Here is a 22,131-nt window from a genome sequence, read left to right on the forward strand (position 1 = left end):
GCACTCCAGCCTGGGCGACAGAGCAAGACTCCGTCTCAAAAAAAAAAAAAAAAAAAAAAAAAAAAAAAAAAAAATTTGATCAACACTACTTTGAGAAAATTCCTTAAACTCAGGTTAAGTCCTCCGTGGTGTCCTCTGTTTACCCTACTGTATTTATTATATTGGATAGTACTTTTGTTTAATTGTCCATCTCTTTCACCAAATAAGCTTCTACTGGGCAAAAGTAGTTTGTTTTATTTTGCTCTGTGAGGGTGAAATCATTGTTGCATCTCTGCCACCTAGCATAGTGGCTGGCACAGAGCAAAAGCTCAAGCAGTATGGATTGAATGCACATTTAAATGAATGAATACATTAATGAGTACATGAGGTCAATGAAAATTCTTTCAAGTGGTAGATGTGAAAATTAGCAGTTATATTTAAAAGGTGTTGAGAGAAGTTACACTTAAAAGGCTGATTTTAATGTGGCCTTCTGCAGGAAAAACCAAGTGGAGACCTTAATTCCACATGTTGGTTATTGCTAAATAGGTGGACTTGGGGTCATTTGAAGGTTATTTGTAGATTGGCCCTCTTAGGGTAGCTGGGCAGTATTTGTCAAAGTACTGAAAGGGCTCTAGGCCCCCAGATCAAAAGATGTGGATCTTTCTGGCTCTGCCTTTTCCAAGGTGAACGACCTCAAACAAGTCAGTCCCTGAGTCTCAGCTGCTCACCAGGAGAATGCGCCTATAATGCTGAAGAGCCTCCTGAGTGAGCAGCGGTGTGCACCAAGCTTTTAGTGAGGCCCAAGGTGCAGCCTGGTGTCCAGGAGAGCTGTCACCACTCCCTGGTGCAGACAGCATCAGTACTACTACACTAGAGCTGTCACCGCTGGCTCTCCATACCTGTCCAGGTCATCCCTTGGCTCGCCTCTTCCTTCTTGTCCACAGTAACAGCCATAAGACTCAAATTCCTCTGGGCACCGGGATGTCAGACAAAAGAGCATCTCTCCAAGCTGTGGCATCACCTGCATGTTGTCCCCACTTCCCAGGTGCAGGAAAGTGAATCTGTCACAGGCTGAAAGGAACAGGAATTGTCCGGAGAGCAAGGACTGTCGGGGCAGCCATTGCAAGAGGAAGGCCATGTGAGCTTCCGATTTGTGTGTGGACAACTCTAGGTTCTTGCGAAGGAACCCCATGTCCTACTCCTTGGCTCACCATTCTTCTGGGAAAGCTGTTAAGGCTCATCCCCTGCTTGGGATGCATTGTCTTTCAGAGAGCAAGTCTTTTCTCTCTAGGCTTCTAACGCTCCTTATTAAATCTCCCTAAGGGATGGAGACTTCTCAGGACCCAAGATGCTCTTTGGGGCCATGTCTTATTACTGAGTAGACCTGGCATCCTGGGAGCATCCCAGCTGAAATCTTATGCTTTCTGGTGGCATCAGGTTAGCACACCTGGTTGGGCTTGCCTTTCTCTCCTCTGCCTCTCCATCTCCCCATTCCTCTCTCTTTCTCTGTCTCTATTTCTCCTCCTTCTATCCTTCCTCCTCTGTCCACGAATCTCAAATGCAGCTTTCTCCATAGCTCTGCATTAGACACCATGGAAGCCATACTCAGATACTAACAAAGCCCCTCCTCTGTGGGCCCAACAGGCTGTGGCCTCCTTGCAGGTGCAGAGGCTTTTTCAAGGCATCAGAGGGAGGAGAGACAAAGGAGGAAAATGATCAAAACCCAAGTGCTTAATTCTTTCCAATAAAGCACGGTGCGGACGATGTGAAACTCTTTCCCTCTGGGCCAGTAAGAGTGGTGGCAGCTCGAGGTCAGGGGCTCAGAAGACTGTGGCTCCTCCCCCAGGCTCAGCTTCCCAGTGACTGAGTGGCTACAGGCAGCTTACATCTCCTCTGAACCTCAAGGTTCTTATCCAGTCAGGGGGGTTATGTCTTCTAGTCACACCCCCATGAGAAGGTCACAGTGTGAAAAGGTGGCCTGCAGTGATTCTTCATAGCCTAACCAAAAGATCTCAGCAGTGGGGAGGACAAGCACTGCTTCTGCTCACCTTTTTCAGTTGTCTCCTCAGGGCCATTTTCAACAGATGACACTGCCAGCCCCAGAGATTTAATGCCAGCAGGGACAAGGGTTACAACTTTAGCTGTAACCCTTGTTGCAACTGTCTCTGCAGATCCTGAAAATGAAAAACTTCATGGTTCGGATTTAAAAAGTGGCTCCAGGAGAGATTTGCAGATGGACACATGAAAACCAAATGCAAACAGATAGAACACCATAGCGTTAGGAGAGTGTTCCTCAAACTGGGTTTGCAGATATCCAGGCAGATTCTTAGGGATCCATGAATTCTACATGAGAATGTCCAAATTTTCTACAACAGCCTTAACACTGTTGGGAGCCTGTGCTAGACCACCTGGATGACATCCCAGGGAGGAGGACTGCAGAGGTTCCCAGGCTTGTGTTTGTGTCACGTTTAATATCACATGCCTGCCCAGTGAAGGGGCATTATGGCGCTCACAGCAAGTGAAGAGGTAAAGAAACTGGTGGAGAAATCAAGGCAACTCATGGTACACAACAAGGTGGGCAAGCAAAACCACTCCTGGAAGCCCTTATTTCCTCGTTCAAGTGCAGCAACAGCTTCCCATTATTTGCAGAATCTAGTGCAAGGTCCTTCCTGTGGTCTGCAAGACTTGCTTGTGACCCGGCCCTACCTTCCTCACCAACACATCTCTTACCACCTGCCTGGCACTCTCTCTGGATCTCCCTTTGCTCTGATGTGTCAGTCTCACCTGCCCTCTTAGCTGGAGGCAGCAAAGTCTCCCGTCCACAGACCAAATCTCCAGCCTTCCCAGTACAGCGAAGGGAACAGTAGCAGGCTCAGCCCCACCAATCTGCTGACCCAGGCTCAGTTTCCAGAGTACTGGGTAAGGTCTGGCATGTTTGTGCCCGCTGGATTGCAGTCTTTCCCCCAAATCCACCATATTGGTTTGCTTCATGCATCTGGTCATCTGCTTCCTCTTACTCAACTCCAGTTCCTGTGAGACTAAAGCCCTGTGTGTAACCTCAGTCTCCAGGGTTTAGCATCCTGCCCAGTTCCACAATCCCACAAATAGAAGCAAGTTATCTGGTTTCTTTCTATCATGTTCTCCACGTTGGAAACTCACCTAGTCAGTGGAAAGAGTTCATGAGTTAGTGTTAAAGAGATCTGAGTTTGAGTTTCAGCTTAGCTACATACTAGGTGTACAACCCTGGGCAAATCACTTCACCTCTCTAAATCTTAATGTCTCCATTCGTAAAATTATGCTAATAATACTTCTTTTGGTGTTTGAATAATCCTTGTAGCTAAATGCCTAGCATTTAGGAAATAGTCAGTAGTAGCTATCAGAACTGCTCAGTGAATGAGAAAATAACCATACATCTAATCCAGGATTAAGACTCTCCAGCTAGAACGTTCTACAAGCCAAAGGAGCTGCCAGAGCCCAGTGTCTTCTCTGTGCTGAGTCTGAATAGCCAGTAGCCCTCACCTCCTGAGGAAGAACTTTCTGGATTATTGGTGCTAATCTAATTTCAGATCCCCTCACTCTCTTTAGATCAGGGCATTTGGTGTTAATCATCCTGCCTGGGCCAGCTGCCCCATTTGGGGAATAAATGCCTCTGATTCTTGCCTTGTCATCTCCCATGCCAACAAGGTCACAGTGCATCTCATTTGGAACCCAGTTGATGTCATGAATGTGTCAAGGACAAAGGACATAAATGTGGCATGAACATAGGCAGGCAGAGCCCTGTATGCTTACCTGGAAGGGACGTAGCCCTAGCAGCTCCCACTCCTTCCTGATCTTGGCCTGCTTCTGTTCCCCAAAGAAGAGAGACAGCATGAGCATCCACCCCAGCCTGTCCCACCTGGGTTTCCAGAGGCGCTTCCCACCCACTGCACACAGGCTGCCATGTGCTCTTCACTCTGCCCCTGGCCAACCTCCTACCATGAGGTTTTCTAGGAGAGCTGGTGAGACCCGGGCTGCTGCTGAGCCAAAGGGAACTCCCAGATACAGGCTTGCTGGCAAATGCAGCCGCAGCTTGTCAGGCTGGAAGCAAGTGAGTTTGTGCAAATACTTTGGGAATGACAGCTTCTTTAGAATTTGGAGAAAAACTGAAAAGTACATTTTGGAACAGAGGAGCATTGCAGTACAGAGACAGCAGAACTGCGTGGTTGAAGTTGTTTGCTATGTGACTCCAGGAAAAGCACTGAGCCTCATTTTCTCTGTAAACTGAATTTGTTGTTATTGTTACTTGAGTTATCAAGCTCCTACTACATGCTAGGTATGGCAGCAAGGGCTTCTTGTATTAACTTACAACAACCCCTTGAGTTGGTTCTATGCTCACCCTCATTCAGAGATGAGAAAGGAGACACACAGAAAAATTGGGTCCCTTTTCCAAGGTCACAGAGCTAGGAGGTGGCTACAAACCCAGGCAGCCTGGTTGAAGTTGGTATGCTTAACCACTAGGCAGACTATTTCATTTCTGGCTGTGTCACACACAAAAATGTTAGAGATGGTGACTCAAAAGTTCTTGGAAAGACAGAAACTACCCTAAGTTTAATGTGTTCAAAGATCAAGACTATGCTAGTGTTCTATGAAAACCAGGCTTTGAAGTTGACTGATGGGGACACAATTGCTCCATGAAAGAGGGAGATTCTGGACCATTCTAAACTGGGACAGATTGTTCTATTCAAAAGCAAAACCTATAGACTCAGAACGAAAGGACTACCAAGCTGAACTACCCTGGGCAAATGACGCTACTTCTCAGAGCTTCTTGTTTATCTGTAAAATGAGGATAGGCCAGGGAAGACTAACTCAGAGGATGTTTGTAAGGGGCTTGGGAATGATATGCTGGCACATCAGAGGCCCTCAACAAGGTCACTGCTCGTTAACCAAAGAACCCATTTACTTACCTATTCATTCTAAGTAATTGGTAAATAATTATCATCTATTTGTGCTTATTAATAAAGGATCCATGGTTTCTAACACATCAGTTAGGTTAACTCTGCTGATGAAATTTTGGCCTAGATATTTTTAGGAAAGATAGTGTTCTCTAAGAGCCGCTATTGTATAAAGGAAAGGAAACAGTCTGACAGCCTAAAGTCTGGGCTTGGAGAACAGCCCAGCAAGTTACTTGCTGAGTGACTCTCAACTTGTATTCTTCCTGAGCCTCAGTTTCCTACGTATTCTGTAAAATGGGTATAATAATATTTCTTTCAGGTTCCATTGAGAAGTGGTCACAGGACTGAGCACAGATATTTAGATATTTGAAATAGTTCTCCACTGGATTCCAGGCTGTCCTTTTCCAAATTCTCCTCTGCTTACTTGTCTTTGAGAGAGTGGTCAGTCTGTCCGCCTCAGTCTCTGCAGCCACTGTGAAAAGAAATCACCCAACTTTAATGATGGGTTCAGCTAGGTCCCAAAGCCAAACAGAGGAAACAGATTTGGGGGCTAAGGATGGAAGAGAGGAGGCTTAGGGTAATCTGATCAGGGCATATGGCTGCACAATGGTGTTCAGCAAGGTCTCAATTCAGTAGGAAAGGGGCCAGACTAGAGCCAGGCCTGTGTTTAGGCACAAAGACCGGCAAATGCTATCTTCAGGGGTGAAGGGCCATTACTTCCCTGAGGCTTGGAACAGATCCCTGTGGGAAGGCAGCTTAAGAGAGGGTTTAGAAGGAAAAAGTCTCAACCACAGCTTTGCCACTCAGCTCTGTGTCTTAGACAATTCATCTCTAAATCTCAATCACCTGCCTTAAAATGGAAGTTGTAGCTATCATTCCATAGGGATGTATAAGCATTAAATGAGATTATGTATTTTAAGCAAGCTGTCCAGTATCCAGCCTATGATTTGATAGTGTGTGCTGTTTTTTATAGCCACATCTGGGAGAAGATACTGATCTAGAGTCTCCCCATGCTCGCTCTCACTTAATCCTTGTGCCACTCTAAAGGATAGGGGTAATCATCCCCTTTCAGGGATTAGTGAATGATAGACCGGCTCTCAGTCTGGTTTGTAAATAAAGTTTTATTGGAACACAGCCACTTGCATTAATTTAGGGGTTGTCTGTGCCTGCTTTTGTGCTACAGTAGCAGAGCTGAGCAACTGTGACAGAGACCCTGTGGCTCACAAAGCCTAAAATATTAACTGAGACAGTTTGGATGTGTGTCCCCACCCAAATCTCATGTTGAAATGTAATCCCCAATGTTGGAGGTGGGGCATGGTGGGAGGTGATTGGATCACGGGGGTGGATTTCTCATGAATAGTTTAACACCATCCCTTTGATGCTGTTCTCATGACAGTGAGTTCTTGTGAGATCTGGTTGTTTAAAAGTGTATAGCACCTCCCCACTCTCATTGCGTGTCTTTGGGTTCCACACCAGTTCCTTTTGACTCACCTTCTCCCGAAAGGGCTGTCAGGCTGGTGTCTGTGGGCTCCACAGGAACCACTGGAAAGAGAGAGCTCCCAGTAGCAGTGACTAATGCAACACAGTGTCAAAACCTAGCACAGGCTGGGGATTGCTGGCCCAAGAGAGTAAAGGGGCTGAGAAAAGGGTTGCTAAGAAGAGTTGTTCATCCTGTCTTAGGAGTCACTTGCCCCTGCTGCTCCTCCCAGAACATGGTGTGTCCCGCAAGAACCCAGCTCAGAAGGGAGCACAGCCACAGCTGGGTTCAGGTTCAGATCCTGGCTGAAGGCAACGAAAGAACTGAAAACCTCAAAGATATCGCAGCTTGAGGAGACCTCTGTTCCAAAGGGAGGCAGAGGTGTTGAGGATAAAAAGAGTGCTGGACTCAGAAGATACATAGAGATACGACATGCACATATGCACACACTCATGCACGTGCATTCACACTCACACACACTCAAGTACACACGTGCACACCACATACATGCCCATGCACACATCCACATACACTCATGCACACACACACATACCTGCTTTCTCTTTAACAAACACCAAACACTGCATGACTAGTTCTGGGAGAGAGACTCCAACCCCAGGAGAGGAGGGATGCTCTGCCAAGGTGTACCTTGGACTTCTCATCCCCAGATGCCTAAAGGTGTTGGAACTGAGAGATCATAGAAACTGGTGAACAAGGAGTGGCAGGCATAAACCTGACTCCCATTTTTGGCAAGATCCATATTTTAGATTAGGAATCATAACTTGCTTGGTTCAGTGGACAGTTATTAAGCACCTACCCTCTTCTGAAAAGAAACATGTGAAAAGCAGCCTCCCCTTCAAAAAGCCTCTGTTGGACCCAGGCTGCCCCTTTTGCTGCAAGTTCTGGAGAGTGCGTGGAGAAAGGGGAGGAAGAGAGAGGAGGAGGTAGTGGGTCTGCTCCTGGGAAACTGTGGCAGCCAGGAGCTTACTTAGCTAGGAGGGACCTCACTCCACCTAAGCACTACGTCCTGTCCCAGTCACACTACATACCAGGGCTCTGACTACAGAGTGAGAAAGGGGAGAGAATGAACTTGGGATCTACAGCCACACTGGAATAAATTCACACCTGTTCACACAGTACGGGGCTGAGTTTGCACTGGGGCCATTTGATGTTGGGCATTTGAATTGGGTATATCAGAAGTAGCACATCTCCTAGCCAGGGAAGGCAGGATCACTTCCAGTGTCACAGTCACTCCAGCTCCAGTGAGGCAGGCCTGGTGGAGGAGGTGTATCTGCCAGCTCCCATCAGCTCCCATCAGCATCTGGGCCCTTGTGGTTCAAGAGCCAGCAACCCTGGGAGGCCTTACCTCTGGGCAGAAGTGTTGTCAACTCTTCCTTGATGGTTGTCTCTGAAAAGAAAACATTGGAAAGTCTGTTGAGAGCAGTGGGTTCAGGGAAGGTTTGAAGATGCTGCACTTGGCACCTAGAGACATGCACCAATGACTGGTTCCAAACCAGCTCCTGTCCACATCCTCAACCCCACGGCTGATGCAGCCAGGTTCTTCCTACCTGGAGTCTGAGCCAGGCAGAAGGAGGTGTCCAGAAGGTTCAGGGAAGAGTTGAGGCTGGACCGAGCCAAGCACTCTATGGCAGCCTTATCACAGGTACACAGCAGGTGCTCACAGTGGTCCCTGGACTCTGCACAGAGCAAGAGCACAGCTGGTTGGAAAGATCTCACCTGGAATCCCAAGAGGTAATGCAAGATCCAAGACTGAATTCCCCATCTCCCCCGCCAAAACCCCACTCCCCTTGCAATCTCCACCTCATTCATGTCAGTTCTATCTCTTTAGGTGTGTAGACCGAAACCAGGCCCATACCCACTCCTCTTCTCTCACACTTGCATCCAGGGCAGCAAGCAATTCCACTGGCTCCACTTTCAACATGGAGTCTGACCACATCTCCACGCCTCCACTCTGCCACATTGGGCAGAGGCCCTGTTGTCTCGTGCCTGGTCATGGTAGTGGCGTCCCAACTACACCCCCCTGTTTCTGCCCTGCTGCTCAATCTACTGTCATCCAGGAGTCAGAACAATCAGAACAATCCTTTAGAAACTCAGGTCTAACCATGCCTTTATTCTGTTCAGAACCTTCCAGGGTCTTCCCACCTCAACCTACAAGTCTCATTGTCACCTAGAAAATGTCACATAATTGGTCCCCCCACCCACAGCCCCTATTCCTTCTCAGGTCACATCCTCTTCCACTCCCTCTTCATCAACCCATCTGTGTCTCACTTCTCCCCTATTTCTCAATCACACCAGGCATCTCAAGCCTCAGGGCTGGTCCATGAGCTGTTCCTCTGTCTGCTTTGCTCCTCTTCCATATATCTGCAAGGATGCCTTCTCACCCATTCTTTAGGTCATCCTCAACTCTCGTCATCTCAGGGAGGCTTTTCTTGACCTTCCCATTTATAGAGAACCCCGCTTTCCCTCCACAGGCCTTTGCCCTGATTCATTTTCCCCCACAGCTCTTGTCCCTCTCTAACATACTATACACTTTGTTTTGGATAGCTTCAGTGTCTGACAATGGTGAGGACATTCCAGAAGGTCAAGCTATCCCCAACACAGAAGACTGTCTTGCATTGGTATAGGTGCACAATACATATATGTTGAGTGGATGAATGAATCATGTTTTCTGGGTTCACTGTGCCTCTCACCTGCTGGTTCACACCCACCTCCTCCCCTCAATTCCTCCTTGATGCTGCATACTCCAGCCAGTCCATGTTATATAGACTTGAGTGTTAGTCAGATCAGGATTCAAACCTTGACTTTGCCTCTTTGCAGCTGTGTGGCTTTGGGTAAGTTACTTAAGCTGCAAACAATGCCCCTATCTAAATAGGGTTGTAAGAAAGATCAGAGTTTCTGTGTATAAGCCTACGGCACGTAATAAACACACATAAAGTATGGCTCTAATATAGGACCCCCTACATGCTGTGTTCTGTTTTCCCTCCATGTCTTTGCATATTCTACCTCTGCCAGGGTTGCTTAGAGACATGAAATAAAATTCCTGGGGTCACACAGTAAATAAGGTGGGAGCTGAGATTTGAACCTATGTGTTTCTGATTCTTACTGGTAACCACCATCGCAAGCCTTATTCACATATCACTACTTCCACCTCCATGTCCATCTCTGAGTTCTTAACATATGCCAGTCCCTGTGCTAACCATTTCACAAGCAGTGTGTAATTTGATTTTCACAACTAATCTCTGACGTAGGTTTCTCCTCCCCTTTTTGAGGGTCAGAGGAGTTAAATAATTCTGCAACGTTACACAATGTGTAAGCAGCAAACAATTTGCCCTTCCCAAGGTCTCAGAGTTGTACAAGTATAAAATTATAAATCAAATAATTTGCTGATCAGCTAATATTTCAACTCAAAAACATTTATTGTGCATCTACTCCATGAAAGATACAGATGCCACTGATCCAGCCCTCGTGGGGCTCTAAGTGCTGCCAACGATGCTGCCAATGGTGATGATGATGTGGGAGGATCACAACGCCCTCAGCCTGGTCCAGGCTTGGGGTCCCTGGACTGTCATTTCTGGGCCCAGGCCCCTGGGACACCTGGCGATGCTTACCACATATGATCTTCTTGCCGACACAATCGACCTCTGTGCTCAGCTTGGCAGGGTCTTGGAGACAGTCCATCTCAGCGGCCTCCTCATAGCACCTGCGGTGCTGGAAGCAGCAGCTACAGGAAGGCAGGGAAGAGGCAGGGTGAGAGTGCGGGTTAGAGTGAGGGAGGGCAGGCAGCTCATGATCTCTCTGTGTCTCTGGATGGATCCTGGCAGTGGTCTATTTTGAATATTCAGTGCACTAAAATGAAGTTTTGCGTAACAGACATAACATAGGATCTTAATAACTTTCTAGAGCGAGAGCTGATCACAGATAACATTGCCATGTAAAGATGTGTCACCCAACTAGTAGGTAGTAGAATTAAACCCTTTCCTGAGTCCCAAGTCCAGGGGCTTTTCCGTATTTGTGCTTTTGCCAAGGTATCAACCAGACCTCCCGTGAGCTCACCTTTTGGTCTTGCTCACCTGTGGAACTCACTTACCTGTCAGATTCATCCACAGGCAGCCCTTCCATCTCAAACCTGCAGGCGCAGCCATAGTCTTCAAAGTCTCGGGGGCAGAGACCAGCCACACACTTCATACCATTGACGAACTGGATCAGCACGGGGAAATTGGTGAAGACAGCCTGCAGCCAGGTGAAGTGGGGGCCCAGGCAATCTGTGGGGGTGGGGGACAGGGCCTGATGAGCACTGGGAACTAGATCTAGGAGGAAGTCCCTGACCCATGGACTTCCTATACCTCAGGCTGATGATGCCGTATCAACCTAGTAAGCACCTACTATGTAATAAGACTGTTTTAGACTAAGCCATCATCCCTGCTGGTTTTCTATCTCACAGCATTTTATCCCTTCTTCCTTACTAACAAAACTAGTAAGTTCTTAAGGAAGGTGAGCCTTTTCCCTAAGTTCCTGAGGGTATTTCATAATCATTCTCGGCTGGTCATGGTAATCCCATGTCACCAACTGATTGGTCTATGGTTATGCATGTGACCCAGATTTGGCCAAAAAACCTTAAGGGAAAGTCTGTAAGTGTCGTCTGGGAAATATTTCTTTTCTAACTAAGAATAAAGGCATGTAGGAAGATCCCTTTGATTGACACCTTTTTTTCTACCTTGAATGTGGATGAGGATGTGCTAGCTGGAGCTGCAGCAACCACATTACAATCAGGAGGGCCCAAGTCTACAGTTGAAAAGCCAATATGCTCAGGGTAGCAGTGGAGCAAGACAGACAGAGCCTGCTGGGTCTTTGATACCTGTGTTGAGCTACCGCATGCATCCTGGTGACTTCACGCCACTTGAGGTAATGAAATGTCTTTATTCTTGTTGTTATTTATTTTTTTAAAAAAATCAACTTTTATTACAGATTAAAGGATACACAGGCAGGTTTGTCACATGGGTAAATTGATACCGAGGCTCAGGGTCCCAACAATCCCCTCACCCAGGCAGCACGGTACCCAACTGGGGATTTTTCAGCCTATGACAGCCTCTCTCCCTGACTAGTGATCCCCAGCGGCTATTGTTCCCGTCTTTACGTTCATGTGTGTTTAATGCTTAGCTCCCATTTATAAGTGAGAATATGTGGTATTTGTATTTCTGTTCTTATATTAAGTCACTTAGGATAATGGCCTCAAACTCCCTCTATGCTAAATGCAAATCCAAACTATAACGAGACCCCATCTCACACCAGTCAAAATGGTGATTATTAAAAAATCAGAAAACAACAGATGTTGGCCAGGCTGCAAAGAAAAGGGATTGCTTATACACTGGTTGGTGGGAATGTAAACTAGGTCAGCTACTGTGAAAAGCAATTTGGAGATTTCTCAAATAACCTAAAATAGAACTACTATTTGACCCAGGAATTCTGCTACTAGGTATATTCCCAAAGAAAAATAGTTCATTCTGTCAAAAAGACACATGCATCTGTATGTTCATTGCAGCACCATTCACAATAGCAAAGACATGGAATCAACCTAGGTTCTCATCAACAGTGCATTGGATAAAGAAAATGTTGTACACATGTCTTTATTATTTGAGTCACTATTAGTTCACGGAATGGATCCTAAACGATATAGTGATGACACTATAAAAAAAACTATAAGCCAATATGGGAAGAAATGTGGTACAGACATTCACAACTTTTGAGCACCCATTAGGTGTCAGAAGCTGCACTAAGTGCTTTCACTAGCACAATAGTGCAGCCTGGCGGAGTTGTAATGCATTGGAAAGTATTTGCTTTGTCTGTTGTCCCATAGGCCTCCTGTTAACCCTGTAAGGCAGATGCTTTCTGTCACTGCCAATTCATAATAAATAAACTTGCTTTACATTTCACAGTAAACAAACTGAAGGCCAAAGACATGCCCAAGGCATCAACCAGGGATAATGATTTGCCCTAAATTATACAGCAAACAAAATTGGCAAGAAAACCATATCAACTCTTTCCAACTCTAAAGCTGGCATTCTCCTCCCTGTTCTCTACCTTTCTGACTAGAGGATCCTTGAGGGCTGCATGGGTTACCCTTCACTACTGATTTAACATGCATGGGGTCACAAGACAGAGTCTAAGGGGATCAGGAGTAGTTTGTGAGGACCAGTTCCACCTCACTCAAACTTCCTTTCCCATGTTTTGTACCCACAAGGCCTAATTAGAAAAATAAAGACAGAATTCTATGCTGATTGAAAAAGCAACACTAAGCTTTATGCATGTGTGTATTTATGTAAACATGCATTTTCATTCAGAAACTTACAAGGCACCTGCACTGTGTAAGTTATATACACAGTTTAAGTGCAGCCTTATGCCCAGCATGGCCCAACCCCAAAGTAATTCTGAGTGTCTTTGTTCATGTCAATCGTATTATAGTCTTATTTTTTTGGTACTTTTAGTAATTGATGATAGGAACCATCATAGTGTCCTGATCGTCACATAATAGATTTTCAGTTGACAAATGGGATACTTGATACACTTTGACATTCTTAAACTTTATATTTACTAGTCAGGGAAGAAAAATAAAACTACTTTGATGTACAGGACTAAGCTCTAGACTCCAAGGAGAGTTCCTCCCTTCTAGTTGGGTGGTCTTGGGCAAGTCGCTCAACTCCCTCAGGTTGAGTTTCCTTTTCTATAAAATGGGGATACCATTCCCCTCCTGGAGAGTTGTGAGTCACGACTAATGAAGTAAGGAATAGGAAGGCACATGGTAGCTCAGTGGCTCACCCTACAATAAAAGACACCACTACTCTTGTCAGAACTTGGGTCATCTTGTTGGGAGGTAGCTGTGGAGGCCATGGGAGCTCCGAGGGTTGAGACCAAGGCCCTTGCAATTTCCTTAGATTTGCCACACATGCCCTGACCTCTGGTGGATAAAAGCAATTTTAGACTTAACTTACCAAAAATTTCAGTCACACTTTCCACATTTTTAAACATCCCACTGAAGAATGTGATATCTAAGTGTGAGAAAGAAAACAAATGAGAGTCTTGGTTTTTGTTTTTTCCCGTCCCTGTCCACCCTCTAGGTAAAGTGTACATAAAACCTTTCTTCATTCTCTGAAGACAAATTTGACCTTGGGCTAAGCTAGCTTTCTACTAACACAGGTTACCATGGAAACCTGATAGCGATGAAATGTGAATTCCATTACTGGGCAGCATTGCACAGTGGTACAAATGACCCCTGGGTGGTAAGGTATATCTGGACTGGTAGGAATTATGGGTGAACTATAAATACCTGGTAGGAAATCATCATATTGGGTCTTATTCAGTGTGATGACTCTTATAAATGGTCATCCTACTGGGTGTCCTAGAAATTATACCCATGAAGTCATTACTAGATATACTGATTCCTATGGAGAATGAAGCTTCTAAGCTGGGGCTGGTCATACAGCTGCTCCATGTAAGTCCCATTCTCTTGAACCTGAGCTGTTTGTTTTCTGGGATCCCCAGATAACTGCTGTGTAGATTGCTGTGTGCGCTACTCTTGCTGAAGAGGACTGGCTGCCATGGCCTGCGGGCATGCTGTGTTCCTTAGCTTCGATTCTTCTAAATGCAAAGTGTGGCCTGTGAGTCTTAATGTCTAATTAAAGAAGGCCTCCTGGTGGGCATTGCACTTCCTCTAGAAGTTATGCCATTTGGAGAGAGGCCACTTGTCATTTGCATCTGAATGGGACTGATTACTTTGCATGTATGGACTCACGCATGAATAATTTGGTTGAGCCAACTCACTGCTCTGAAAGGGTGGAAATCAATGCTTGATTCAGGGCTGACATCACCAACGAATTCACTCTGCATTATGGTCTTCAACCATGCCCACCTTCAGGGACCCACCTGAGAAGTGTTTATAAACTATCGCTGAGAAAATTTTCACTTCCCCGGGAAATAAATATGGATCCTCCTTTTTTACAACCAGAGCAAGCAATATATCATTTATCCCTCTTGGTCTTGCCTTCTTGGAAGCTCAGAGCTCAATCTGAAGCTAAGATACAGTTAATATATAACCTTCACATCAGCCCATTTCCTGCCTTCTCCTGGTTTCCCTTTTCAGCTGACCTTTGTCTTTGGCAGAAATGTTTAGACTTTGTCTCACCTGAGAGACAAAGCGGGGGGTCAGACACCAGGGGAGGTTGTTGGGGAGATGTTTTGAGTCCCACTTCAATCCCTTTACTTACAAATGCCACAGCAGTGAGTGGCTCTAAGGTGTATTCAGAAGGGGTCATTTTCTCTGCCAATATGCTAGACAACTTTATACTCTCTCCTAAGGAAAGTTCCAAGAATCCTTACTGATATTGTTTGGGAGTCCTGGAGGCAGCTCCTGTGGAAGGTGTGGGGTGTCCAGAGGATGGCCCCCTATAAATAAGGAAAAGAAAGTAGGGTAAGCACAAACACTGATACCCTTCACTTACTGGACTAAGGCCAGAAGGTGACAGTCAGGAAAACAATGGAAATTCACATAAAGTCAATTCCATGCATATTTCCTAGAGCCTGCTACGCACCAGATTAGGAGGTAGTTCCTGAAGGAAATAAGAGGATGGCTGGGGTAGCCCTGGTGTCTTATACTGGTAAGCCTTAACAGTGGCATTCTGGTTGGGGATGGAGAGGTTTGGAGACTTATCTTGAAGCCATCTTTGTGTATGAAACATCCTGTTTTATTTAGATTGCAGGTTTGTTTTGGACTTTCTTGACATAAAGCCCTGGTGGAAAGAAGTAAATACATGAAAAATAGCCCCAACCTCCAAGGAGTTTATATAATAATAGAGGATAAGGGTTTTCCCCAGACTATCAGCATCGGAATCACCTGGGATGCAGACTCCGTAAACATTCTGATTCCTATGCTCTCACTCAAGTTTGATTCAGCCACTGTGGACTGGGACTCAGAAAGAAGCAATTTTAGCAAGTCCCCAACTAGTTTTGAAGCGGATTGTCCTGAAACCTCACCTTGAGAAATGTTGCTTAGCGTTATAATAACAATAGTGTCCTAGTACTACCAGTACCCAAATACAACCAGCACCTTCAGCCAGCACTTCATTATGCTGGGGGTGTGAAGATGCAGCCTGGGCGAATGGGACAAATATATGGGAGCTGGAATCCCAGGTTGAACACAAATTTGTTCCCTAAAAGCTCTGAGAGCCTGCTCGTATTTTCTTTCCCCAGCAATATAAAGCTTGTAAGTAGTTGGAAATGGCCAAAAGAGTTTTGTCTTTCTTCGTCAAGTTGAGAGTTATGGAGTCAGCACTGTCCATCTGACACTGTGTGGAAGCCCTATCAATCTGAAAGTTGCAAAGGGCCATCCTTCACAGAAGCATGTTAGATTAAATCTGTTCAGGAAGATGCCCCCAGGTGGCGTCTGAGTTGGCCTTGCTTGGCTTAGAGCAAGTTTCTCAGCTTCACATTATTGACATTTTGGGCTGTGAAATTTTCTGTTGCTAGGGATTGTCCTGTGCATTGATATTTAGCAAGATTGTTCTGTGCTGTATATTTAGCAAGATCTCTGGCCTTAGCCACAGATACCAGTAGGAAATCCTTCCATACACAGTTTCCTCTGATAAAACTCATTCCTTTGGAGTTTCCACAACACATAACTGAAAGAGTCACTGAGACTCACCCAGTCCTTCCTAGTGGAGACAAAACCACCACTGGTGAGAGGAATAACAACAGTGGGTGCTTGTCCTGGCTACCAGTACCAGGACTGGCACTACCAATATACCATCCTTACAAGGTTCCTCAAACTTCAGTCACTAGCCTATTGCCTCTACTATTATTTCTTAACACATATTTTTAAGTCAACTCACTTTTTTTTTAAAGGAGAATTTGATTTATTTTTCAATTATAAAAAGGTTTATTTCATCTGGGAGTTACAGTGACTCTAAATTTGTATGCACATAATAACATTTCTTAATGCAACATTTTAAGTCAACTCACTTTTTTTTTGTTTTATTAGAGGATAATTTTATTTACTTTCCAATTATAAAAAGTTTGTGTCATCTGAGAGTTCCAGTGACTCTAAGTTTGCATGCGCATAATAACATGATCCAAAATACATAAAGCTAATTTTGACGTAATTGAAAAGAGACAATTTTAAATCTGTCAGTGTGAGATTTAAAAAAAAAAAAAAGCCACGTTGCTTTTAAAAAGGTAAGTATTTTTATTTTTAAAGGAAACTTTTATTTGTAAATGGGAAACTATGGTAAAGTGCTGATTAGAATGAACAAAAATACGTTATAAAAATTGTGAAACAGTAAACATTTAAAAATTAGAATTATAAAATGATCATCTATGCATTATTCACCGTTGTCAATGTACCCTGCTATGGTTTGAATGTATGTGTTTCTCTAAAATTTATATCTTAGTACTTAAACCTCAAGGTGATGGTGTTAGAAATTGGGGCCTTTGAGAGGTGATTAGGCTATGAGGGCTTTGCATTCATACATGAGAGTAGCATCCCTCTAAAAAGGCTGGAGGAAAATAGCTAGGTCCGTTTGTCCTTCCGCGCTTCTTTCATGTGAGGACATAGCACTCATCCCTTCTGCCATGTGAGAATGAAACGAGAAGGCCCTCACCAGACACTGAATCATTTGGTGCCTCGATCTGAGACTTTCCTGCCTCCAAAACTGTTAGAAGTAAAATTCTGTTCTTTACAAATTACCCAGTCTGTAGGATTTTGTTATAACAGCATGGACAGACTAAGCTAAATTTGACAGAATTGAAAAGAAAAACTTTCAAATATGTCAGTGGGAAAAATTGTTTTAAATAAGCCACCTCACTTCAAAAAGTGTAAATACATTTTTCTTTTAAAGCAAGCTTTTATTCATAAATGGAAAACCATTGTAAAGGCCCAGGACCCAGGGCATGCAGAAGGAACTGAGAGCAATTCGGGATGGTTGGAGTATGGAGACCAAGGCGAGCGTAGTCCCAGCTGCACTTAACCCGCTGTGGTTTCCCAAATATGCCACACATTTTCACAGCATTAAGTCCTTGCTTTTGTCTCTTTCCCATCTTTCCTGATGGAAAAACCCTTGTCCTCTAATGACTCTATGCAACTTCTTCCAAAACCCCTTACCCCCTTAGCCACACTCTGCACCTTAGCTGTTCTTCTATCAGCATCAAAAGTATCATCAAGGGAATGGACAGAATGACTGGGGTCCTCATCCTTTGATCTGGAAAGTCTCAAGGTGACTCTTTTGTCCCCACTCCCCTGTCTTTTACAGGTAAAATATCGGAGGTGTAGAGAGGTGGCACCTGCGACAGCCACAGAGCACAGCAGGAAAGTGAATAAGGATCAGTGTTTGGCCAACTTCATCACAAGGGAGGGCTGAGGCACAGTCTACAGGAGGGCAGCTGCAACTCCCCATGACCCATCTCACCAAAGGGCCTGCCTGCAGGGGGCCTGACGCTGAGGCACCCACAGGGTGTGTAGGTTGGGAGGCTGCTCTCCCACCTGCTAAAAGTGTCTGTGTTCCCAGAGATAATTCCATAATGAGTTTGCCCCCCAAGATAATTCCATGGTGAAATGATGAGGTTGATGATGAAGGTGATGTCCAATAATGCAACCCATGCATTAATGAAGAGGGGAAAGGGACGACGTAAGAAGTTGTTAATGATAATAGTAACAAATAACTGGCATAACCTTTAAGCGCCTGTAGCATGCCTTCTGATGTCATTTCCTTCCACCTTTACAACACTTTTTTGTGTCAATGTTACCAAATCTTGCAGACCTAAGTTTGTCTCCTACCACTCCAGTGCTCCAAACCTTCTGTGATTCTCTAAGATCTCCAGCTTCTTAATGAGTAATCAAGGCTCTTGGGGAAGCAGCCCAGTCTAGTGATCAAGCCTGGAAAAAGACCCAGTCCAACCAGCTACGTGCCGGAAGATCTCATGCAATTCAAAACTTGCATCCTTTATGTTTTCACAGTGGATACGTGCAGAGTAAAGGGCTCCAGGTCAGGATGTATGAATGCATAACGTATTATTTAGAAGGATATTAGGGAGCAGGAAGGAGTGTTGATCTTATAGCCATGATAGTAGCATTTTTTTCTGTTCTCCCACCCTTTCATTCTCTGAAGATGTAAAAGTGTGCCTGCTTTAAAGCAGCTTTTTGTTCTTTCAGAACATTGATAGTATTTTGTAAAATGCTCTCAATTAATAGCCTGACATACCTGAGGATGGACAGCCCTTTCCATAGATTTTTTAGCTGTATAATCTTCTTCACAACTTCCATTCCCAAGTTATTGGTTTGAGGTTGCATTTCTCAGCATGAGCTCAAGCCAAACCATTTAATGAACAATTACCTGTCACCATGGCCCTGTGACATGGCTGTAACGTATCACAGATGATAACTTCTTCAGCTGCCATCTTTGGACTGTTAAGATGGGTGCCAGTATCCATTATTTTGAATTATTTGTATAAATTGATGTGCCATTAGCGTTTTCTATTGCACCATCTCACCTCTATATGATTCAAATTCACATAAGATATGACTGCATTATAAGGGTTTTTCGTCCAACAGGCCTGACTTAAAACCTTACCTCTACCATTGTGTCACCCTAACAAGTCACTTAACTCTCAAAGCCTCATTTTTCTGTTGGATAGAATGGAAGTAATAAGCCTTACCTCACTGAATCATTACAGAGGCTTTCTAAGTAAAGGGTCAACAGGAGCAAAAGCCGAAGAGTCTGGAAGCAGTTGGCTGTGGGTAGGGCAGGCTGGCAGGAAAGAAGACTGCAAAGGGAGGAGGCTATCAATGATGTGGACCTTGAAGACCTCCCGGGGGGAAGCTGTGGAAGGTTCTAAGGAGGCACAGTGACGGTGGAGTCATAAGAATGCATGATCCATGAAGACTTGCTCACTAGGGGTGGGTAACTTTGGAAACTGTCACTCATGTTCTAGTAACATAAGCCTCTTCCTGGGACATGGGACATGTCCTACCTCTAATTAAGATCCCAGGGATGTTCACGAAACTCACTGAAGCTACCTCTGGCTTAAGGATTCTGAGAGGCTGCAGTGGATGGAAACAGACACTCAATATATCAGGAGACCAGGTTAGAAGCCTCACTTTCCTACATGCGGGCTGTGAGGCTTCGGGCACATGGTCTTTCCACGTTGAGCCTCACTTTGATCCTCTGTAAAATGAGACAATTGTATCTGCCTGGCAAGATACTCTCAAACACAAAATGACTCAATGTATATAATATAACTGCACAGGCCAGGCACGGTGCTCACACCTGTAATCCCAGCACTTTGGGAGGCCCAGGCAGGCAGATCACCTGAGGTCGGGAGTTCAAGACCAGCCTGAGCAACATGGAAAAACCCCATCTCTACTAAAAGTACAAAATTAGCTGGGTGTGGTGGCACATGACTGTAATCCCAGCTACCCAGGAGGCTGAGGCAGGAGAATTTCGTGAGCCCGGGAGGTGGAGGTTGCTGTGAGCTGAGATCAGGCCATTGCACTCCAGCCTGGGTAACAAGAGTGGAACTCTGTCTCAAATAATAATAATAATATTAATAATATAACTGCATAATTCCAGGCTCATGGACGATCTCAACAGTCTGCATTTGTTATTCACATTGAAGAAGGGAAAACCAACAGGGTTTAAAGAGATCTAAAGATGATCCTATTCAGCCTCCACTCTAGAGATGAGAAAACTGTTGGATAGAACTTGAAGGCAGACTGGGAACTGCTCTCTGGGATTCCTGACCCCCAGCCAAGTGCTCGCACTGTTATCCCTCCTCTGGCTATGCTGTTCCCTGCAGCCCTCACACTTGTCCTTACATCCAATTTTATTGTCTCTCTTCTCCTTTTTTGAGGCATCCTTTACTCCCCTATCTAACTCCTATCCAATTCCTGCCTTCTCTTTAGCCAAGCTCAAGGACACCTTCTACAATTATTCCTAGGCTAATGAGACCTTCCTTTTTTGAAGCTTTGGCATTAATGTGTATCATGGCACAGAAGAAAAAGCATGGGCTTTGGAGCACAACAAATGCAAATCCACATTCCAGCTCAGTAACTTCTTGGTTTTGTGACCAGGAGCAAAGTTCTATATCTCTCTGATTCCAGTCTTCTCATCTGTAGAATGGGGATAACTATTTGTGTGTTTATATCATAGGACATTGTGAGATTACATGAAATCTTACCGAGAGATAACATGAAGTAACATGTGGACTCTTGGCGGTAACATGTGGGAAATGGGGTCCAACTTAAGAGCGAGGACTGCAGACCCAAATCTTTGCAGGGATGGGCAGATAATGTAAACAAGTAGCAGTCCAATGCTGGGAAGCAATAGGGAATGGTGGGGACTGTGGAGAACCAGACAGACCCAAGTTACAGCAAGACAGGCAGTTGTGACTCAGCACCAGGGCTTGAGAAAAGAGTCTCACCATTTTTATTTTTCAAAAAATTTTTTTGGAATCTGAGTATTTTGGTAAAATCTTCCAATTTTAAACTCTTGGCTCAAATTTAAAATAAAATATTTTGCGGACTAAACAAAACAGGCTGATTTTGGTTTGAAGGTGAAAGGAAGGTGCTTTGTAAGGTTGCTTGGGAGGGCCAGTGCTCCTCCGTCTAGGGGCAGGGGTGGGAGCTGACCACGCATTTCTCAGGTTCCAGTGCCAGCCACGTATTCCCTTTGCCAGGTTCTTGGAATGGTTCCCATGAACAGGGAATTCCCTCCTGCCTGAGAACTACAGGCTTTGAGGGGACTGTGGCCTGTAAAATGCAGACTTTCAGGCAGGGAGGGAGACTCGTGACTTCAGTTCCATCTGAGCCCTTGTCACAAAGCCCATGTAATAGATCTGGCACATTTTTCACTGGGCATAATTGCCCTGGAAACTAATCAGCATAATAACCATCAGCTAAGAATACCTGTGGCCCACTTCAGCAGCAAAAGTAAAATCTTGCCTGCTCCTTGGCAATTACTGCGCTCTATTCCTTTGTGCAACTGATAATTAAGTTCCTCTTCTGGAGGGTTACCTACAGATGTTAATAAGGTGTGCTTTCTCCCCCACACTCACACTTACTTTCAGGATGTTATTAACAATTAGAATAGTCATCCTGGATGTGAAACACTTTATCCCCAAGGACTAAATTAGTTCACTCACAAAGTCCAACAGTGCAGTTTAGGGCGATGCATGGTCAGAGGCAATGTAAGGACAAAACTCACCAGAATGACATTGATTCTGATTCAATAAGTTTGATACACGCAGAAGGTGATGAGCATCTGTCCTGTTCCAGGAGTAGGACACTGTGTTTTGCAGGCATCACCTTGTCTGATCCTCTCCTCAGTACTGCGAGGCACATTCTGTCATTACCATTTTATAGACAATGAAACCGAGACTCCTGGATGAAGCTTTAAAGTTTTTTCTCACCCGGTACATGCGGCCTTCCTTGATCTGGCCCCTGCTGCCTCTGCTGAATCATCTCCTACCTTAAACTTCATGCTGCGGAGATGCTGAAAAGCTTAGGTTTTCTGGACAGCAAACTACTTCTTGCCATCCTGCCTTTGCTTGTACTGCACCCTGGGGCCTGGGACGCCTTCCTCTTGTCTGTAACAAGAGGGGTCGCATTACTGACTCTCACTGACATTTTATGGTTCCATTCAAAGTTCAAGGAGCCCTGCCTGACCCTCAACCTGGCCTGGGTCT

At 44.9% G+C, this 22,131-nt stretch overlaps 1 protein-coding gene across 1 annotated transcript in view; it reads right to left on the bottom strand.

Moving 5' to 3' along the window:
• OC90 (otoconin 90) overlaps positions 1-22,131 on the bottom strand; it is a 34,926-nt gene that overhangs the window by 6,643 nt on the left and 6,152 nt on the right. The window contains exons 3-12 of the mRNA XM_023223738.3: positions 14,779-14,844; positions 13,395-13,451; positions 10,496-10,670; positions 10,017-10,129; positions 7,956-8,084; positions 7,754-7,795; positions 6,402-6,452; positions 3,769-3,822; positions 2,028-2,153; positions 879-1,050 (exon numbers count right to left, since the gene is read on the bottom strand). Of these exons, the coding sequence (XP_023079506.2) occupies positions 879-1,050; positions 2,028-2,153; positions 3,769-3,822; positions 6,402-6,452; positions 7,754-7,795; positions 7,956-8,084; positions 10,017-10,129; positions 10,496-10,670; positions 13,395-13,451; positions 14,779-14,844 (985 nt within the window). The remainder of the gene's footprint in view (positions 1-878; positions 1,051-2,027; positions 2,154-3,768; positions 3,823-6,401; positions 6,453-7,753; positions 7,796-7,955; positions 8,085-10,016; positions 10,130-10,495; positions 10,671-13,394; positions 13,452-14,778; positions 14,845-22,131) is intronic.

This window comes from Piliocolobus tephrosceles, chromosome 7 (assembly GCF_002776525.5).
Source record: "Piliocolobus tephrosceles isolate RC106 chromosome 7, ASM277652v3, whole genome shotgun sequence".
Taxonomy (NCBI): Eukaryota; Metazoa; Chordata; class Mammalia; order Primates; family Cercopithecidae; genus Piliocolobus; species Piliocolobus tephrosceles.